General features: G+C 39.3%; 1 protein-coding gene across 1 annotated transcript in view; it reads right to left on the minus strand.

Moving 5' to 3' along the window:
- Positions 1–21,799, minus strand: part of pcbp4 (poly(rC) binding protein 4) — a 35,084-nt gene that overhangs the window by 990 nt on the left and 12,295 nt on the right. Inside the window, exons 2-13 of the mRNA XM_083920652.1 lie at positions 20,624–20,812; positions 20,427–20,450; positions 19,079–19,111; positions 16,756–16,872; positions 13,528–13,659; positions 11,576–11,704; positions 10,246–10,320; positions 8,314–8,385; positions 6,484–6,525; positions 6,309–6,384; positions 5,808–5,857; positions 2,663–2,832 (exon numbers count right to left, since the gene is read on the minus strand). Coding sequence (XP_083776778.1) covers positions 2,663–2,832; positions 5,808–5,857; positions 6,309–6,384; positions 6,484–6,525; positions 8,314–8,385; positions 10,246–10,320; positions 11,576–11,704; positions 13,528–13,659; positions 16,756–16,872; positions 19,079–19,111; positions 20,427–20,450; positions 20,624–20,731 — 1,028 coding nt within the window. The 5' untranslated portion in view covers positions 20,732–20,812. The remainder of the gene's footprint in view (positions 1–2,662; positions 2,833–5,807; positions 5,858–6,308; positions 6,385–6,483; positions 6,526–8,313; positions 8,386–10,245; positions 10,321–11,575; positions 11,705–13,527; positions 13,660–16,755; positions 16,873–19,078; positions 19,112–20,426; positions 20,451–20,623; positions 20,813–21,799) is intronic.

Genomic DNA, 21,799 nt, shown 5'->3' on the forward strand with positions numbered 1-21,799 from the left:
GTTTATACTTTTACTCTAAATATTGTCTGCTTTTTGTTACACTACATTTATTTGATTGTTTTAGTTACTAGTTACTTTACAGGTTCATATAATAAAAAATATACTCAATAAATGTATAGATCAAATTATGATGTATAATTATGGATAAATATACAACTTTATTGATCCTTTGATGAAATTCACAAACTAGAGGGCCTATATAACCTACAGTATAGTTAAAAAAAAAGCAAAACTTGATCAGCTGCGACATTAAAGTGATGTACATATTAATGCATCAATAATTATGATTCAATAATAAAATAAACATTAGGGTACTCTAGAGTGAGTAGAATGAGTTGTGGCCTGCACAATGAGTACTTTAAGTGAGCTATATTTTGATGCCAATACTTTTGTACTTTTACTTCAACATTTATTAACTTGTAGGCTACTACAGTACTAGTATTTCTATTTTGCAGGCTCTACTGCTTTTACTTAAGTAGAAGATCTACAGAAAAAAAGTTATTAGTTTATCTTAACTGCAGAGTGTACCAGGCCTTTATTTAAAGCAGGCTGATATTAGAGACATGCCTCCATTTCCGATTCTCTCTGTTTGATCACTATATATATACTAATATATATTTATATATTAGTATATACTAATATATACTTATATATTAGTATGACATTTCTTTAATGACATTATTCTGTTAATACAAAGTCGATACTTCCTGCCCTGTAAAAGCCCTGTAGATTATTTCAGTGGACAGAATCTGTTCATTTCATATTAAAGATTTAAATTGTGAAACATTTGCAGGAATGTGCTGCGGAAAGGCCAATGACTCGCACAGTTCTCGTATGGTTCCTCAAATGTTGCTACTGTCATCTTGTGGCACTTGTGCATTGCTACAAAATACAGTTTGGTTTGGACATTAAAACACTTACATCCACAGTGACAGAAATACGACAATGACACAATTGTTGAAGACAGGGTGGAAATGTACATTATGCTTATTTGGTTCATTATATGACTTTTCCACCCTTGTTTCTTTCACCTGGCCTGTATTTGTTTGTTTTAAACACTATACATAATTACTTAGTGTTAGTGTTACTTAGTTTACCTTGATAGACAGAGAGGGCGCATGGATTGAACATAGAGAGAGAGAAAATTGCAGATGAACATTTAATCATTTATATTATAGACATTACCATTGACTGTCTGTGTCCTGTTGGCCATAATTTAGCCATACTCCACCCGGTCTTATTTCTTGACCCTACCTCCGGACCCCTTGTAATGTCTGTGATGCAATAATGTTTACTCAGTTTTAAATAATCTATTTTTTCCCTTTTATCTAATGTTCTAATATTTTATTTTGATTTTTGGCGTTTTAGAACAGTTTATTCATAAGATATATAACACAGAGTAAAACCTCTCTGGGATCTAATTGATCCAAAACATAAATAAAGTCTGTGTGTGTGATAACATACTGAATAATGTGTTTACTTATTTAGTGTAATAGAATTGCTTCACAGGAGGGTCACCACCACTTCAATACTTTTCTACATATTTAGTTTTTCGTAAACTCAGAAGAATAGCGAATAAGCATTTAAAGGGAAATAAAAAATATGTTATTATTATTAAGTTACATTTTATTAATAATTATTTATTATTATTTCTATTTGTATACAGAGTAGTAGAGGCTGTGGGAGGGTAAACACTGAGGAATTAATGGTATGCTCCAGTTGAAATTTCGACAGGAACAGCCCCCTGAAGTCAGATTACTGAAAACTTTTTGAAAACAGGGACAACCTCACCAACACAATCCAACATTTCTGCTCCTAGCATCAACAATAGAGAAAATTATAGAAATATACTTTTTATGAGCACTTCTGTCTTATTTGTGTCTTATTAAGTCAGTCGCACACCTAGTACTTTCCATCTATAAAGGTTTTCCGAACCTGTTACTGGAGCAACTTGAGCGTGACTGATGTCATTCCCAGTTCAGACTTTGCAGTATTAAGCCAGTCACAAGAGCTAATGTGGGAATGGTCTTTTGTTTCTCCTTTTCAGGAACAATTCAAAGTATTTGAGAGTGGTTGCTCGGATAATGTCAAAACCTCATTTAACTGTTAAAACTAATGATGGACTTTTTGTCTTTTGAATATCTAATATGAAGGACTGATAATTACCAGTTTGGTCTCATATCTTAATTTACATAAAGAAAGAAAAATAATTCTGTCTTAAATATTCCTTCTTTTTTTATTGTGTGAAGCTGCTGCCCCATTTTTGTTGGATTTCATTTGTTCTTTGCCTTTTTGTTCTTATAATTCTAATTGTATTTGTATTAACTACTTTTATGTGCCAGATTTGTTCAGTCACCTGTACTTTAACTATTTAAGACTTTGTCTTTGTCTGTGTTGCATTAGGTTCTTTTAGTATTGGGAAAGATAATTAAGAAAAAGATGAGCTGCACTGCAAAATCTGAATTCCTACAAGACACTGCTTCTATGTTGTACAATACAACCAGGCTTTTTACTCCCTGGAGGTCAATTACCAGCAGCACAAGGACATGCCTCATTATCACTTATATCTCTTCAGCGTAACCTTTGACCCTTTTACACCAATGCATTTCTCTCAGACCTGCACTTGCGGTTACTCATTAGATGGCTGTACACTGGGCCTTACCAGGAGGTAATGAGGTACTGGGCCAAGTTGATGCTGACCGGTGTTCCTGTGATAGTTACATGGCGGTCACTCGTCCCGTCCAGCTGGCTGCCGATCTTGATTTGAGCTCCTGACACCTGCCTGATCTCATTGATCTTAGTGCCTTGGCGGCCAATGATCGAGCCAATCAGCTACGAAAGAACAGAGGCAGAGACAGATTGGTCAGTTTGATGGAAACATGCTTCACAGGAAAAGTTTCAATAAATCATTTGACTGATTCCAGCTTATCTTATAGTTGTTTGTGATGCTGATGAGAGTGATTTCGGGCGGAAAAAAAGGCCAAAAGCAAAAACAGGGGAACAATAATAATAAAAAGGGTCTGGTGCTGTTTGGCTGACTTAATGCAGTCCACTTCGAATATTGCAATTACACTGTCTTCAGTGGATTGGTCATCCATCATGCATGTCAAAAGCACTCCACCCCCCGCCCTGGTCTCCCTTAATTGCTACTGCGTGTGCACCGGTAAAAGAGACGAGAGAAGGCACATTTGCCTCTCATTAATCTGAGTGGCTAAAAGGTTATTGATTCCTCAGAGTGGTGATGACTTTCCAAACAAATCACTTCCCAAACACATGCCAGCTAGATGCATCTCCGCACTAATGGAAAACATAATGGGAAAATAACTCAAATATATAACATACAGTACCATCGGCTTGAGCATTCTTTCTGCTGAGAGTAGATTAGACAATGACATGAGTTTTATGCATTCCAAAATACATTATCACTTTTGTTCTGCTTTCATTGCCCAACCTGGACCCCTGCCTATTAGCGACAATGATATTTAACAGAGCCAAAGCTAGGGGGCTGCGTATCAGCTCAAGTGCAGGGTGTCAGGGCTCAGTGACAGGGTTATGCTGCCAGATATATAGTATAGTGAGGGGGGCAGACAGTGATGAAGTACTTGTTGTATGCATGTGTGCTGGCAGCTTACACACACACACACACACACACACACACACACACACACACACACACACACACACACACACACACACACACACACACACACACACACACACACACACACACAGATACACAAACACAAATACGGTGTTGCACTTGTCCCTGCATTTCACATTCCATTCCTAACAAGTAAGCAGCCTGATCCACAATGTCTGATTTGTCACACAGCGACCTGCTTGGTCGGCCTGGCTATTATTGGCTCAGCAGTTTATTCAGGGGGGGAAGAGACTCCCTAAGAGCAGCCAGCCTAAAGAGCAACTCTAGAGACAATGGCCACGACAGACCTCAAATCACAGATAACGTGTCCCCTCCCACTGAGACCAAGAATCTCCACAGGACTCTGGCCTTTTACACCAGCTGTCAATAGGCACCAGCTGTCAACAGCTCACCCGCTTTGGTGAGCATGACCTCAGACAACAGCATTCCTATATGAACAACCTTAAAAAAAATGCAACCAGAGCTAAATAAATGACACAGGAGGAGACACAGCAAGTACATTTGCTTGCTGTGGTGATTATTTTTCAAATAACATTAATGCTGCACTATCTTCAACTATAAGTGTCCTACATATTGTTGGGTTCCTGCTGAGGCAGTCATTTGAAAGGACACAGGAAGAGGGATGGGATGGTGAGAGCGCAGCCATTTTTCTTCCGGTTAATCATCGTACGTACGTACTGCTGACTGGGTCTAAGCAGTTTCTCAATGCGTCTGTGTGTGTGTGTGTGTGTGTGTGTGTGTGTGTGTGTGTGTGTGTGTGTGTTGTGTGTGCGTGCACAATTCTCTGTTGGTGTTCAGTGTGTGAGCACAGAGAAGGATTGTGTGGTCGGCTTGAGGGGGGATGGAGGGCTGAGGAGGCTCAGTCATGGCTATAAGTCCTCTCTTCTGGAACAATGGTTCAAGCTCACAGCTGTCCCTGTCACATATAGCTCTGGACTCTCTCATTCCTCAGATGCATTGTGCCACTGGACATGTGTGGGTTTACTTGGTTAAAAAAGCCTTGAGGCATTTGAGAAATGTCGTTGAAGGGTCGTGTATATATTCTATACAGCACAGTCAAACCTAATCAATCCACACATTTTTTTCCCATTCTTGTCACTTTTGTAAAACAGAGACAGCAAATTGAAAATAATTTAACCGTCTGAAATAGTTGGACTGGTATTTTGAACTGCAATTTGACAGAAGAGAACATTTCAGAGCATGCATTTCAACACAGTTTAATATTGGAAATATTCTATATTTTTGTTATTGGTAAAAATATACTAACACTACACTCTTGCTTTGGGTTACATGTTCCTTTACTGTAATTTATTTTTAAGTCGATCCCATATACACCATCCTGACAGATTTCAGGATATTTTAGCCTCTTAAAAAAAATTAAATTAAACATTTCATTGAATTTGTTGACGTGATCAAAACGAAAGTGCCAGCCTTTAATTTCCTGAACATTTCATTCTTATGGATGCAAATTAAATCATAAATCTTTGGCTTCATTATACATTTGACTTTACAAGTGAGCTCTAAATGAAATCCAATAGAAAGCAAATTACAAGAATTAATTGCAGATGCTCTCTGTCCAAACCAGCCAAACCAAATACCAGCATGATCATCTGAAGTGAAATGTAGTCTGACTTTAGTGTTGGAGGCAGAATGCAAGTGAATTTATGCACCGTGATTTCTGCTCTCAGATTGGAGAGATGTTTCATCAAACCCTGGCGGAGACTAAGTGAAGAGGAAAAGGATCTTTGTCTGTTTTCTTATTGGCTGTTTTGACAGCAGACAGCCTCTAAGTAGGTCAGGGAACATGAGAGGATTTACTGAGCACTCTTGGGAGTCACGCTATAAGACACTGCAACTGCAGCCCAGACAATAATGCGAAAAGGATCCATATCAGCTCAGAATCCCTTTAACCTTGGGTTAGTCTGAGGTTAGAATAATGGGGATAATTAGTGAGTTGCCAACATGTCTCTCATCTCTTTTGAAGTCACGCCAGACGTCTTCTACCGCATCTACCGCATCCGAAGTCACCTGCTCCTGTGCTGTGGTGTACATGTGAGATGAGTGCTGATTTCCTGTTGTTTTTCACTGCGTTCAGATGGGAAAAATACTAACAAAGAATAAAAAGTTATGAGTTGCTTTTGCTTACATCATTGGGAATAAGCAGCTCCTGAGATGTCTGAGAGTTGGAGTCCATCCCTGATGAAAGAAAACACACGCATTGACGGAATAAAGTTGACATATCAGACATTTGAATATTCATTCAACCCCTTTAATTAGTAAAGCCACACAAATCAGCAATGATACGCTGGAAAAACCCTTTGAGCTGGGAACTGGTAGATATAATAAAGAAGTTCATTTCCATTTTAATGGCCTGATGTTTAACACAGCACTGATTCTTTTCCTTCTCTCCTCTGACTTTGCGGAACGTATCATTTCACATAATAGTTTCAGTGAGAGAGCTATAAAGCCTCGTCTCCTCCTCCTTCACTGACAATCACATTATCAGTGCAGATAATGACAGTGAGACTTTATTTCTAAGGTCCAAGTGCAGGTTGAAAATCTACGACAAGTTACAGATGGAGAAGCAGAGAGAAAACTCTGCAAGCTGCTTAGTTTTATCCAGATTATTTTCTACTGCTTTACATACCAGGTATCATAGTTGAAGCAGGCTGGGTAATAGGACTCAGGCCTTGCTGCATTGACAGCTGATGTAGCTTGGCCATCTGTAAAATAAAAAGCAGAAACTAATGCAATGTGCACTGTACCATAAACTAGTAATGTTATACTTAACTATAATATTTCCACAAATGGTGATACTGTACCTCTGAGTGTGGAATGCCATATTGGTTTTGCAAAGTATAGGCCTGGAAGAGAGCGTCCTGCATTAGGTAAATTACAGCAATAAAACATCACACACAGGCAATAAATTGGCAGCCTCTTAATGGAAGTGCTTTACTGTCAATATATGCCTGTTTTGTTTTTCAGAATAAAAGAAATGAGTGTTTATAGTTTAACTCTGAACTTAACATACTTTCCGATTTACTTCAAGGGGTCTTTACCAATGCTCGCTCCATAGCGTTGGTTTTATTTGTACAGCTTTGGAATTTTCTCAGATTTCTACGATAAAGGTAAATTGGATTTTGCTTGTTGTTCTCAGTTTTAAAAAATGACCTATTAAAGATTCAACAAGAGCATCTTTGCTGGTAAAACAATGTTAAGTATGTTATTTGAGCTGTTAAAAAGGGCCAGGGATCTCCAAACAGATCACTGGGATTAAAAGTCCTTTTTTTTTTAAAACAAAAAAAATTCCATTCACCTCCATTGTATTTGGATCATAACAAACACCTAAAAGCTCAAATATCTCAAAACCACGACAAATAAAGCTAAGGCTATCTGCATGATTAGATAGCACTAGAGGTATGTGGAAAATGCATTTTCTTTTTTCTGTAATTCGGGTGACCTGCCCCTTCTATAGGGATTTGCTTAAAACATGTTTAGGTCTAAATCTTTTATTTATTTATTTTTTATCATTATTATTTATTATTATTACAATATCAAGTTGTGTGGAAAAAAACATAGTGAAAGACACTAATGGATTTTTTGAGTTGAAAACTGCAATTTAAAATGTAACTATTATTCTTTTTTTGAATTGTTTTTGCCTTTGTTGTTCAGTTCAATTTGTTCAGTAAAATAATCTTGGAAATGTCCTTTCCATTTCTTTCATTCAACAAGCATTTTGTTTTATCTTAGCAGCAAACTTTAATATCGGTTTTATTTATCGCAAATCCTGATGATGATATTTTACAACATATAAATTGACCTCAATTCGTGCAGCAGGGCTGCATCCTCTACAGTTCCTGCAGTATCGCCCATCGCCCATCCCCCACCCCCCGTTATCTTAAATAATGCAGACTCACATATGTTTACCCTCGTTTCTCTCACTCCACCCATCAAAACTCACTTTAACCTCATTTCTATCTATCCATCCATCTGTCTATCTATTCTAACTCAATCCTGCCTGACGCCAGCTGTCTGGCTTCTATTCCCAGTCCATCTTATATGGTCGTAAACTAGGAAAGGGGAGCTTGAACGTTACAGTGTATCAGTACATTAGAGCTGCATTTATACTGGAAAGCAAAAAAACATCACAAATTAGCAGCAATCATCTTTCAATTTGCAAGATGAGTGATCTAAATCATGAAGTCTTTATATTTCATTACCCACAACTGAAAAAAAATAAATCTAGATCTGTCAGAGGGCTGCTGTTTCTGTTCTGATATTATGACAGTATCTGTTATTGCTGTCATGGGAGGAATACTTCTAAAGCCGAGATGTTTCTGGTGCAGAGCTAAGCAGGGCTAAAAAAGAGACTGTGTTGGTGGTTGTGTGATGGCATCGTGTTACAGGAGAGGTTATAGCTCTTATGGCAGGGTAGAACAATAGCTGCAGCTTACGCTCAGCTGTTGTTTTTAATGCCTTGTGCCAGATGATGGACTGTGTAAATTTGGACATACCACACAGCGCTCAGATCCTCACAGCCCTGAAACTCATTCCTGAAGTTGAATGCAGTTAAAGACGAGCTTCTGCAGATATCTTTGTATTTTGTAATCAAAACAATGGAGATTATTCACAGACTTCAAACACCAAATTACCTGCTGGAGGTCCAGGCCTCCCTGGGTGACGGAGTACAGAGGGTGGGGTGCAAATTCTGATGCCTCATACACCTACAAACACACAAGATATGAAAAAAAAATATGTAGCTCATTACTGAAATATCTTCATGTTTATAAAGTCTAGACAGTCCTTATTTGTGCAGTGGAAGTGATGATTAGGGAGTGAAAATGTGTTATTACCAGCTGAAACCTTACATGGTAAATGTGATGTAAAAATTTCTAATTCATTTTTCTCCATGCTCTTTTGCTACAGACCAAATTCTGTTTGAGATGGGCTTTCGAAGCTGCATTTCCGACACTTTAACACACCTAACAGGCTTATAGGCCATGACTCATCCACAGACACTTTTCCATTCCACTTAATTTTCTCCTCTAACAAATTATACAAACATCTCTTATCACTGTGCTCCCTTCATTACAGCCATCTCCCAGTGACCACGACCTCGCCATGGGTTTAATTTGATAGCTTATTATGGGGAATATCAAAAACACAAAGCCATTCCGTAAATTGACCAGAGTCTGAGGCAGCACAAACACTGTCAGAACTGCTGACAGCTATGCAGAATATCTGACTGCTGCTGTAGCCAGAGGAGACGCCAGGTCTCCAGTCTCGCTGGCTAATCTTGTGACTTGCTCAGTGGGAGGGTGGATATCTGTCCCTCCGCAAAAAGCAGTATACCACTCAACCTCACCCTCACACACTCAAATAAAGCACCCGATCCCCCACCAGGGAGCACCTACATGAGTCCTGTTTCCCCGGTGAGAGAACTTCAATGAAAGATCGGATCACTGGGAATAGCTTCTCCAAAACATTCTCGCATGACAATTTGTAGTTTCATAGAAGTTGGGAAGGTGAGGGTGTTAGCCCGGAATGCTAATCCAGTGGTTCTCAAAGTTATTTAGCCACATAAGCATTAATTTAGGGCCACTAGCAGGTCAAAGCTTATCCTTATTCTGTTGTAGCGCCACTACGCAGTTAACACTTGAGGTTACTAGTTTTGAGTGAAATGTCTCAAAAACGATTGGATGGACTGCTCTGAAATTTAGTTCTGATATTGCCGTTCCCCTCTGGATAAACTGTAATAATTTTGGTAATCCATTAACCGTCTTTTAGCACCAGCATCAGATGAAAAATTTTATTTTGTTCAACTTTGATTTATAAGCCAGAATGGTAGCATATGGCTTAGTTATGCTAAAAAAGAAATGAAAAAAGAGCTAGAGAGAGGAGTTCAAACCCTGCTTTCTGTCTGTTAAGTGGGTGTGAATGTCAGATTGTCAGTTCTGGAAAGATCGAGAAATTGTTGGACATAACCCCACCGATTCTGTTGTTGGCAAGGTGAGTGAGGAGGGATTCTCCAAAGATTTTTGAAGCAGATCTAATGAAGCATACTGCCTTCTTAATGACACTCCCCTTGTCCTTGCATGCAAAACTAATATTGTGACCATGGTAAACACTATCCTCTAAATAGCTGCTAGCTGTTGGAATAGTCACTGTCAGGTGATCGTACCTAGGTTCCCATAGTCCTTAAAATCCGCAGCTTAATATCCCTGCAATTTGACACATTAACAATACATTTCAAAGGGTTTCATGATCTCAGTTATGTTTGTTTCTCTAGGTCAAGTGTTAAATCTTTCACTTACAGCTTGTGGCACACAGATGTTACACTCACTGAAAGCTCAAATTTGCGGGCAAAAGTTTTCTTTTCATTTCTTTCTTTCGACATTGATACCTCCACATTGGCTGAACAGATTTCTACTTTTCAAATTGGATTTGTTCTTTACACAACAGTCTAACCTTAACCTCCTGTAAAGCTCCTGCGGCCGTAAAAGGGGATTTGCCCCACAGTTTGAGAATCACTGTGCGAGCGTATCATAGATAAGCTACCCAACTTGTGTGGTAAAATCTCTCACCTGGTTCCCTGCGATGAGGAGGGTAGCTGGTGAGGGGCTCGGTCGGTATGGGATGGTGGCACCCTTCGGGGGAGACTAAGGAGTCCAAAACAAGACATGGGGTCAGAGGTTGTAATAAAGCTTCATCATGAATCTCATTGACCTGAATAAATGCTCACATCTATCCTGAAATGACGTCAGCACTTCACTGTCAAAGAGTGAAACACTAAGTGCAAATGGTGTGGAACTCTCTGCTACATTAAGACACAATAACAATTAATGATGAACCAAACTGCTAATGACACTGACATTATTCCCTTCCTTGTTTGCTTTTGATAATATTAGTCATTCAGTGAACTGAATTGAATTATTCATTTTTAGAAGCAGAGTCGTGAGAGCTCTTTGTGGATAACAGCTCTGCGCTTTAGTTTGCATCGGAGCTGCTGGCTCTGCAATGGTTTGCCCTCTGGATAAATCAAGCATCCACTGCCAGGGAGACATTTGAAGATAGAATTCAGACAAAAGGAGATTATACAGAGTACATGACACTGTATATCTTATCGAGTAACTGCAATGTTGGCGATACTGTTTTTGGGTTTAAAATGTAGAGCATCTTTTCTGTGGGAGCAGTCACAGCAAATTCTTTGTATAACTTTGCATAATTTAAATCTTGGAGCCAAAAGCAAGAAGCCGCTGGTACAGAATCCTAATGAAACTCCAAGCCTTTGAAGAAAGCCCTGGAAAACTGGATCAAACTAGCAATTAGTCAGTCAGGTCCAGCTGCAGTGCTAAAACAAAAAGGACTTGTGCACTTCCATGAACACACAGGGAGAAACTGTGCTTGGGGTTGTTTTTCTCTCATCTCCACGATTTTCTCAAGAGAGCTGTTGTCTAGAGGTGGACAGAATTTGCTGCAGGCCAGTTTGTTTTCTGTTAGCAGCTTAGTGTCCTCTCCAACAATCCTGAGCTCTGACCTGAGAACTGCACCTTTTGACACCATTCAGTGTCTCGCCCGAAAGATTAAAGCACGGCAGGTCAAAAAAATAAAGAAACTACTGTATATACATCCTTGTCATCATCCATGTCCTACATTAGAGGATAATGTTTCAGAATCTCTGATGTCTTCTACGCAAAACAGAATCGTTGCATAACACAGAAGACTAACACAGCCTACTGAAAATGCATGAACTTCTACTGCAGTGGAATAAACAATAACTGCATGTTTGTGAAATGAAAATATGCATGTCAACAGCAATTATTTCCTTCACGTAAGTGCAGCTGCAGAGCTCTGACAACATTTCAGCTTGGTGTGGGTAGTGTGAAGTAAAGGGAGGAATGGTACGCTTCCTACCTCTAGGATTACTGTGCAGATGAGTTTGACACACTGGATTACAGACTCCTGATTCCCAGATATCGTCACTCCTCGCTCAGTAGAGTTGGGCAGCAAATCCCCTGCCACCTGTATCTGAGCCCCAGTGCTCTGCAAATGATAGGGGTTTTAAAAAAAGATTAGTTTGATTCCAGAGATAAGACAAGCCGTTATTACCCTGCCATGCTCCTTTCCATGCCTCCCTGCTGGCTTAGCTGACCTTATATATTTCCAACTATACTGACAGGGACCAAGCACGCTGAAGTATGTTTAACGTCAAGCCCTGACAGGTTAGAGATAAGTGAAAAGTCACCCATGGTCAGTGGGCGTAATTCTCTCAATTTAAGCTCATATATTCCTAATATAGCATGCCTGCAGGCAAGGACTGCTTTTCAAGATCCATCTACATTTGCTGATGTCTCTGTCATACTGCAGGGTTTTTGGAGTCCATTGTTAAACCACACATCACAAAATGTTTCTGTTAGTGAGCATGTGTCCTGTGGCAACCATACAAACAAAACTAATCTGTAACTGAAACAAATCTGGGTTATGAACAGGACAAGAATATCTGTCTAACCGCAGAAAATCAACCTGATGCCGTTGTCAGCAGAGGTAAAAGCTAAAATAGGAGAGACACTTTTTGTAGATCGGTACAGAGCTAAATTTACAGTGTCAGACGTCTCTGGCAACAGATCTGATGCGTTTAATCCTAATGTTTCAACCGTGCCTAAATGTAGTCAGGAGTTTTTCCCTTTCAAAGTTGCCACTGCTGAGTCATACTGTTTGTTGTTAAGTGATCTATCCGCAGCATTGTCTCACTAATTTCCTACCTTAATAGTCTAAATTTAATTTTAGTCTTGTGCCAACAAAAGTGCAGATACCACCACTTTAGTTCAGATGGAAAAATATCAACAACTATTGAATTGAATGACAACTAAAATTTGAAGTTGTCCAATACTTTGGTTCAGGATAAAAAAAACTCTTAGTGCTGCCTGAAAGTTGGAGATTTGAACCATCAGTCGACTGAGATTCTTTATCAAGTGAAAAGTGTATAAACAGTAAAACAGTAAGAAACCTCATGATTGACTCCTAATTTGTCTGGCGGGTGTATTGACTTTAGATGATGACATATAAGATGATATGACTCTCTCAATCCCAAATGTGCAGCCTCTGGTTTCAAAAATACAACATGGCGGCACATGTATTTGGGATATTTTGACTTCACTTTTGTTTTGTAGGAAGCCCATCTTTATATATAGTATATAATTGACCTTCAAAATAATAGTGCTCTGAGTGGGAGTAGGATGGCGTCTGAAGTCAATGCACATCCCTTTTTTTTGATACATTGAGTTGGAAAACTGAATTTTACCATTTAAATAATATTTAAATCAACCACAGGGCCATGACTCATTCAGATGTTGAACTTGGTAAAAAATTATACCTGCTAAAATCACCAAATCAGCATGTTAGTTTTGCCATCGAGAGCATGTTAGCATCCTGACGTTAGCATTTAGCACTCCAAGTAGCATCACAGAGCAACTGGCATTGCTGTAGACTGTTTACTCATGACTAACTAACACTGCTAGTGCAGCTTCTATAATTTGATCAATGACAAATTATTCATGCATTCGTTATTTTATACCATTTAGTTGCTGTAGCTAAATATGATCACTACCTTTATAACTTTATTATATTAATATAATTTAATTGTAATTGCAGTGATTCTGAATAAGAACATCACAAATATAAATGCAAGCAGGAAGACTAACAATAGTACAGCAGAAATGTGGAAAATGAAATATCGCTTCCTTCCAGCTGCAGTTTATTTTCCCTCATCTCAAGAAGCAGATTTGTTCTCTTCATATTTCAGTGTTCGTCCATCCTGTGGAGCAAGGACAGAGAGGAAGGAGTAGATTTGTGTTCTGGCTGCTCACCTCTCTGATCTCCTTTATCTTGGCCCCCCCTTTCCCGATGAGGGACCCACACTGGCTGGCAGGGATGACAAGCCGCAGGGTGACTGGTGGCTTGGAGCTGATGGTGCCGTTGGCCACCAGCGCAGTCAGGTCCTTGAGGGAGATGTGGGAAAAGAAATGTGATCAGAATGGGCAGCTAAGAAAGAAAGAGCAATTTGATTTGAATACTGGAAATCAATGTAGAGTAAAAATGAGTGAAATCAAAATGATGAAATACCACTGCTTATTATTACCATTACTTCAATTTCAAAAATATAATGAGCAAAGCAATCGCTACAGTCCCATAGCGCAGCAAGGCTTAATTTCTACTGCATCGACATGAATTGAACATCAGGAAAAGCAGATATGATCCATACTGGAAGTGGCAGGTGGAGCCAGCAATGTAGGAGATGGAGTCCAGTCCTGAGTGGGATCTTAAAAGGCTGTTCAATCATTCATATGAACTGCTGAATTCTCCATGAAAAGGGGGAACATTACTTGGTGAGCAAATCAAGCTTTGAGATTTTCACTCTGCTGTAGACTGAGCCAGAACACACTGTCCACATGTCCTTCCTAATGTAAGCACACACATTATTTCACACTGAATTTCTTTTCACAGATCTTTTGAAAAGAACTGAAGGAGGGGATATAATGTAAAGGTATACGCATATACAGATACACAGTAATCTACAATAATTATCCTTTGCTTCGTCCTTTTTAATAGTAATAGAATAGAACAGTAATCTTGAGAGGAAAACTCTTGAGAGCATGGACGTGTAATAGGTCATGGTTGGTATGGATGCACTCCAATTATACATAATTTTAAAGGTATACTTACTTATTTAGCATCAAACCTTAAGCGGATAAAGTTAAAATGCCTATCTACAAATGCAGGGTTGGGGAGTAATGTATTAGATGTAATGGCGTAAAATAAAAAAATGAGCAACTGTATTTCGTTATAGTTACAGTTTACATTGGTATATTCAGAATACATTTCTTCTTTCTTAAAAAAATATTACTTTACTGCACCACACAGGTTGCACTGTGCAGATGCAAGCGGCATTATGCATGCACATATGCGCAAATCAATGAGCGAGAGCACTTTCCACTCTACACCAAACCAGACAACGGTGGAGAACGACATGGGCGGCCAGGAGGAGGAGGAGGAGGAGGAGGAGGAGGACAAAAATGCCTTTCTGGCATGGAAATAAATACAACATTTTACAAAAAACACCTAGTAAAGAAGGTCTAAACATCAAAGTGCAATGCAAGCATTGTTTACCATCAACGAAGCTGCTTTCAGCATCGAGAGACTCCACGCAAGATCGTACTACTACCTTCTGAATTAAACCACTAGTTAGTAGGTACTACTAACTCAAATCAGTGTTCCAGCTAAATACATTCAACTAGATGATTTTGAAGTAAGCTCAATCCAATCCAGAAGTATTTACAATGCAATACTTTACTTGAGTAATCCAAGGGAGTACATGTAATCAGTAATCTATAGGGGAATACATTTCAAAAAGTAATCTTCCCAACACTGAACATATGCGACTTACAATGCCTGATGATAAAAACAGCGTTATATATATGTAATGTGTATGTGTTTGGATTATGATTCTCACTCAGTGTTTTTACAGTGCAGGTAGCAAACATCCTGTGTCTGCTCTCCTGTGGGTGGATATTGAGCTTTCAATTAATGAACAGTGTGTCTCTGTGAACCTTTGAAATGTAAATACGCTGCGCTGTCGCTCTTCCCATCAGAGTTCATACCGTGAGACAGAATGCAAAGCACGCTGCTTGTTTGTGAACGGTTTGTGTTGGCAATAAAATTAGCAAAGTTTGACTTAAGAAGGGACAGTGTGGATGTGTAACCTCAGGGGATTTTTACTTATGAAGGGAACTGCATGACGTTTCCAATAACTGTGAACTTTATATCTTAAAAGCATATTCTGATGTGGCTCTTGTGCCTCTCTGCTCCGTGTCTATATTTAGTGAGGCGAATCAGCCTCTCTGACGTCCCGTCTCATTAGATGAGGGGCACGCAGCTCGTCTGTACAATCACAAGACTCTGGGCGTCATTTTCGTGATTTGATCTAAAAATATGAGCCACATCTTAACAGCTATGAGCTGTCCTCTACTTCCCTGTGAGAAGCAGAAAAAAGGAACACTCAAAGCAAATTGGTGGAAATAAAACAGCGGGTTACACAAGCACTGCTCACACAAACAGTTAACAGCTTAAATCCCCAAAGCACATGTTGTTGCTTGTGGGACTCTCAACACTGACATATTATGTGGCTTTAAGGCAAGCTGTGCTACAACATCTGGGAACAAAATACATGTATGATACTGTAGTGTTTAAACTTCATCTATGAAACACAGACAGAAACACACAACACACATGAAACAAATGCCAGCTTTAATGCTCAGTGGCCAAAAAGCTGATTTTTCCCCTTTGTTTTAAATTAAAGGTGTCACACATACAATAATTCAACTAAGGTGGAAGCTGCGCACAGTGGGTCAGCCAACACATTGCCATGGAAACTCAAGATTTTCAGGGTTGAAAAGAGGTGAGATCTTTAATGAATACTGCACTGTGCTGTGATGCTAAAGCAGAGCCAAGGCGGCTCTCATTGCACTATAGTAATTAGTGCGCTGATGGACAGTCACCATGGAGATTAATAAGAGGAACCTGTCATCTATAACTCATTAGAAGACAATGAGAAGGTTTACAAATCCTTCTCGTTAACAGCTACAAATTGTTGAATAGACTGAAAATGTGTGGCCAATTTATATGACGACACAGCAAAAACACATCACGTCATTTCATTTTCAATCCCAGCAGCAACTGAACCCACTTATCCCAAATTTTCATCTGCAGTGTAATGCTATCTGAAAGTGCCATGAAAAACAGCTACAATTTTTCTTTCCATCACTTCAGTTCAGAGAATAATCGATAGCGATAAAAGCACATTAGTGGTAATGTTGAGATGAAGCAAAATGATTTCTTGTTATAAAGTGGTGAAATGGCTTCTTTTACTTTTTTGGTTGTTATTTTGGCTCCACAAAGGTTTGACAATTTCCAAAAGCTTGCGACATACATTTTGTGATTGCACCTTGATTGTTTTTTGGTTTATGGGAAATAAAGACATGAGCTCATTTCACTCGTATATGATGCTGATGAGTGGCATGCATTACAGTTATACTTACTTCCTCCAGTTTGTATGTGATCATGGTGAAAGCTCTGAAGACGCAGTCTGTGGAGCCGGTGATGGTGATGATCCTCTCTGGACAAGAACCCTCTGAGATGTTGACCCGAGCGCTGCTCTGTGGGGATAGAGGTCGTCAGGTCAGTTAATCGTCCACATTAACGGAATAGTTTGACATTTTGTGAAATACACTTTGCTTTCTTGCTGAGAGTTGGATGAAAAAGATTGAAACTGTACCACTGTCTTTTTTTGTCCTTTGAATACAAAGCCAGCAGCTTGTTAACTTATTATATGGCTTTGTTGAATACTTGATCCTGAATGGTCAAAGGTCATTGTTTTGGACACAGTTCATAGACTTTGACGGACCATTTTATAATTTTAAAGTGTAAAATTGTTGATCTCTTTCGTAAGAAGGTGAGTAATAACTTATTACTTTAAAATTACTACTAATTACTTTGAATGTAAAGTGAGGTCTTAATACAGATGAGACCCTGGGTGATGCAGTGTTTGTTGAATCACCCTTATTTAACCTTACTTCTCCCACTGGCTAATGTCTGGAAAAAGGGAAAACAGCTCGTCTGGATCCTACCAAAACTAATGAAACACACCTACCAGCAACCCCATAAAACGTAAACTTGTTGTTTTTACACTTTGTTATTGTAGGGATAACAGTTAGTGGACTTGAGTGGTGCTGGTAGACTGTGTAACCTATGGGCAGAGCCAGGGTAGCTGTTTCCAGTCTTTATGTTAAAATAAGATAACCTCAACTAGACACATAAAAATATTGGTAAATTATTGTATATCTTATCTTACATCTTATATATACAAACTAACGCTAACTCACTGGAAACAGGGAAACAGCTTGTCTGGTTCTGTCCAAAGCTAGCCAAATCCACCCATCAGCACATCTGAAGCTCACTAAGTAACACATTTACAGAATATATCATATGTTTAATATTTACAAAAATCAAAGTGTAATAACAGCAGTCAGTAGTTATGTGCTTGACTACTTCTTGCCTGGGAGTAGTAACTTCCATTTTTTTAAACTTTCGACAGAGCCAGACTAGCTGTTTGCCTCTTCTTCCAGTCTTAATGCTGAGCCAACCGGCTGCTGACTGTACCTTCATATTTACCATACAGACATGAGAGCATTGTTGATCTTTTCATCTAATTCTGCAAGAAAACAAGTGTATTTCCCAAAATGTCAAACAACTTTGTTAATCTTGTTGAAAGTGTTTAAAGTGGCCACAGACATACTGAACAGTACAGCACACCCATGGGAAGGACAGTCAAATGACATGAAAGCTATGGAGCACATCTCTGCACCTCAGACTGACAATGTAGAGTAATAGAGTTCCTTCTCAGGGCATTGCTCTCTGATGACAGATCTGCTGCCCTGCTCTCCTTCTATTTTGTGCCCTTGAGTTGAAGTCACCTGAGCAAAGCTTGGACACTGCTCTGAGCTCAGGGACATTTTCTCCAGTCACTCCAGTGAGTCATGTTCCCACTGTGCCTATAAGGCCTAGGGAGTGGCTGACAGGATGAGGCTCATACAGCTGGGAAGTAACAAAGGCCAAAAGTGGCTGGATGAATGGATGGATGACTACCATGGGTGAGTGCTATCCAGCAGCTCTGTGGGGCTGCAATGTCCCATGACCTCACTATTCCTCTGTTTATCCCTCTACCTCATAAAGTACATCATAAAACCCTAGCAGCCACAGAAAGAATCAAACATACTGCCATGGTGTTAGCCTAATTACTTTTTAATACAGAAAGTTAACCAAGCGGCATTAGTTTGGCTGCACCCTTGAGATTTACAAAGAGGGAATTGAGGGGCAGACCGAGAAGAAGGAAGTTGTTTTAAGCAGGAAAATAAAGGAAAGGGATTTCGGTGAGAGAGCAGGTAGAGGAGGGGTAGCGAATGATGGAGAGAGAGGATTTAAATTGAAAAGGTGCTGTCAGTGCCCAAAAGGCAATTCGGACAATGTACCTGCTTTGTATGTTTTTCATGCTGAAATCTCCCAAACAGACAGTTTTTATATTAATACATACAACTGCCGTGAATCCTGACCAGCATAAAAGGCCTTCTGAGATTGAATTATGTTTTCCTTTGAGATTATCCGACTGGGCTTGTGGTCAAAGATAGCAGGGGCAATGTGGTCGGTTTATATTTTGTAAAAGAAACTGGGGACGAAGTGTGCTTATTTCGGCTGAATGGCTTGCTGACACAGATAGGAAAACGCATATAATCAACAGCAAATAGCACAACTGATGCAGATTGTGAAAGTCTATCGTTTTAAAGCTCTGAATCTTGGACACAGTACCTCTTCTCGTATTCGTTTCACAGTCTCTCCTTTCTGGAAAAGAGAAGATGAAGAACAGCTTTAAACAGAATCAAATGCGCTTTGTCTGAAACATCACAGTGTCCTCGACCTCGAAGTGAAACCGGCTATTTCGAACCACGCAAGTCTGATTGGAATTTAGCAGAACAAATTTTAGATAGAGTTTCAATGGGCAATGCATCGCACCGGTGTCCTCTGCACTGCTGGTTTATAAATATATCAAATACATGTGTGCGTCTGAAGGAGACATACACCTGCTCTAACGGCTGTATATGCAGTTTGTGTGAAGACCTTCTGTCAGGGAAAAGAACATTTTGTCAGACTTTTGTCATGCTGCAGCACATCCTCTGCTGCTTTTAAGATTGTTTCATCTCCTGTCCCCCATGTTTTTTTTTTTACCCCATTCAAGCGTCCACTGACGAACACTTCCTTACAGCAGAATCAAAACTGTATCATCTCTCACACTGTTACACAATGTTATTTGTATTTTAGTCCAGGAAAACAAATTATGTGTGGTGCATTATGATTCTGGTGGTCTTCTATTGACGAGAAAGAGACGAGAGGTTTGCCAAAGAGATGGAGTGGCAAGTTATTAGTCCAAGTACTGCAGATCAAGTGCCCGTCTCTCTTGAGCTGCACAGTATGTGCCAAGCTCATCTCTCTTTCTTTTCTCTATTTTCTTTGAGACATTTTGATTTCTGCAACATACTGCGGCATCCATTGTGACATCTTTTCTTACCAGCACTCTTTATTTTCTGCATTCATTTATTTATTTTTTGTTCCTGTTCTTTCTTCTATTGATGTCTTTTGTAGGTGTTGTATTTCAAGGCGTGATGGCTGGAGCTACTGATGCAGCATAGAGCAGCCAGGCCCTTCCTAACAGACACTTAAAGTGCCCACAAGGGGCCATCAGTAATATGTCTTTGGAGCTCAGTTTCAGCTGGAGGCTTGCAAGTCAATGCACTGATGGATTACAGGGTTGTGTTATGGATGATGGGGGTGGTGGCGAGGTCTTAGGAGGGTTGGTTTAAGGCAATTACATTTTAGATGGGGATATTCAAAACTACAATTGTTTGTTAGAGTGCTTTATGCTTTGTGTTGATTTCAACAATCAAGAGTAAGAGGAAAATTATTCGACAAAGGCTCATTATAAAAACACAAAGGGCATCAATGAGGTATTTGGCTTAGAACAAGGAAAAATAACTATAAATCTACATAAGATCAGACACAAGCATCACATTTAAAAACATCAACCTGATGATTGTATTTATGATTAATACCTTTTTATATACAGTATTTTGTGTTGTAGAATAAAAATAGGTATTCTCACCTTTCCTATGATGCTGCCAACCTCCTGAAATACACGGTGAACAAGGGAATTACATACACTAAATACAATTTTAAAAAGTTGTTATTTACAGTAGGATTTCATTATTAATTCTATGAATTTCTGGTATTTTATTTATGAGGTGGTGACAAGAGTGTTGCAGCGTGCATTCATAAACAATGTGAGCAGGAGGTTCGTACCTTTCCATGCATAAGCAGTCGTAGTGTGAGGGTCACTCCCAAGCCCCCGTCTGCAAAATCCTGCTCACAGTTCATAGTGATGTGGGAGTGGCACGCAGGGAGACGCATGAACAAGGCTCATTCGCTGGTCACACAGTCAAATGAAGGCCAGCGTTCGTTCTCTGGCTCTTCGAGTCCTTCAGTGCCGTTCTGAGAGATAAAAGAATTAGTGAAGGTATGTTGTTTCAATGCTACCAAAGAAATATGAGAATCAAGTCACAACCATATGCATTCATGCTCACACACATTCACCAGTGTTTGCACTCAAGATGTAGCTCACACAAGACATTCACTGTTGTTATTCACTAAACATTATGTGCCATTACTAAACTAATGGCCGTGTTCTAGTTCATTTCTCTGAAACTGAGTGTGCGTACTGTATCTAACTGCATTGTTGACAGAATGATTATTCCTGGAGATCAAAGACATTCACATGAGCAGAGGACAAATCAAAGCAGAAATAAAATACATTTATACCATCAAAGGCCTTTGAAAGAACATGGAAATCAGGTATCTCTGCAAGGAACTTCTTCATTAGATTAGGTCGATGCACTATTGATGGTGATTCATAACAAAGTCATATTGAACACCATTGTGTGTGCAGGATATTGACCAGAAGCACCAACAGTGTCAGCGATGTTGCATCTCATCAGAGCTTTGGGGTCCTAACTGACCGTGGGTGGCCGTCAATGCCTAACACACTATCTGTGCATCTTTGTTAACTGACAAGCAGTCTCTCTCGCAGCGAGTTGAGTGATTTGTGAAATTGGATGCAAAAATAAATATATAAATTTCCTTTCAGCCGAGCTTGGTGCGAATTTAATCAAATTCAATTCGAAACAGTTTTTATAAACCTGAAAATGTTTGCAATTTCTTTAGGGACCTGGTTTCTATACTCAATCCCAGTCAGTCAGAGAAAAAAAAACACTATTATGGGCAGAATTTATTCACAGACAGCATATGAGGAGCATCTGTGCTGATCCCAGAAAGACAATGAGGCAGTGGCTACATGAATGTCAGTAATGTGACGTAGTAGGATGATTAATGTTTGAGTCACCTGGCTCAGCCTCAGCATGATGTGTACAATTAGTTCATGGTATCAGTCATGTTTCTATTTTTATTTATATTTGCTTAAAT

Source organism: Echiichthys vipera, assembly GCF_963691815.1.
Source record: "Echiichthys vipera genome assembly, chromosome: 9".
Lineage (NCBI taxonomy): Eukaryota > Metazoa > Chordata > Actinopteri > Perciformes > Trachinidae > Echiichthys > Echiichthys vipera.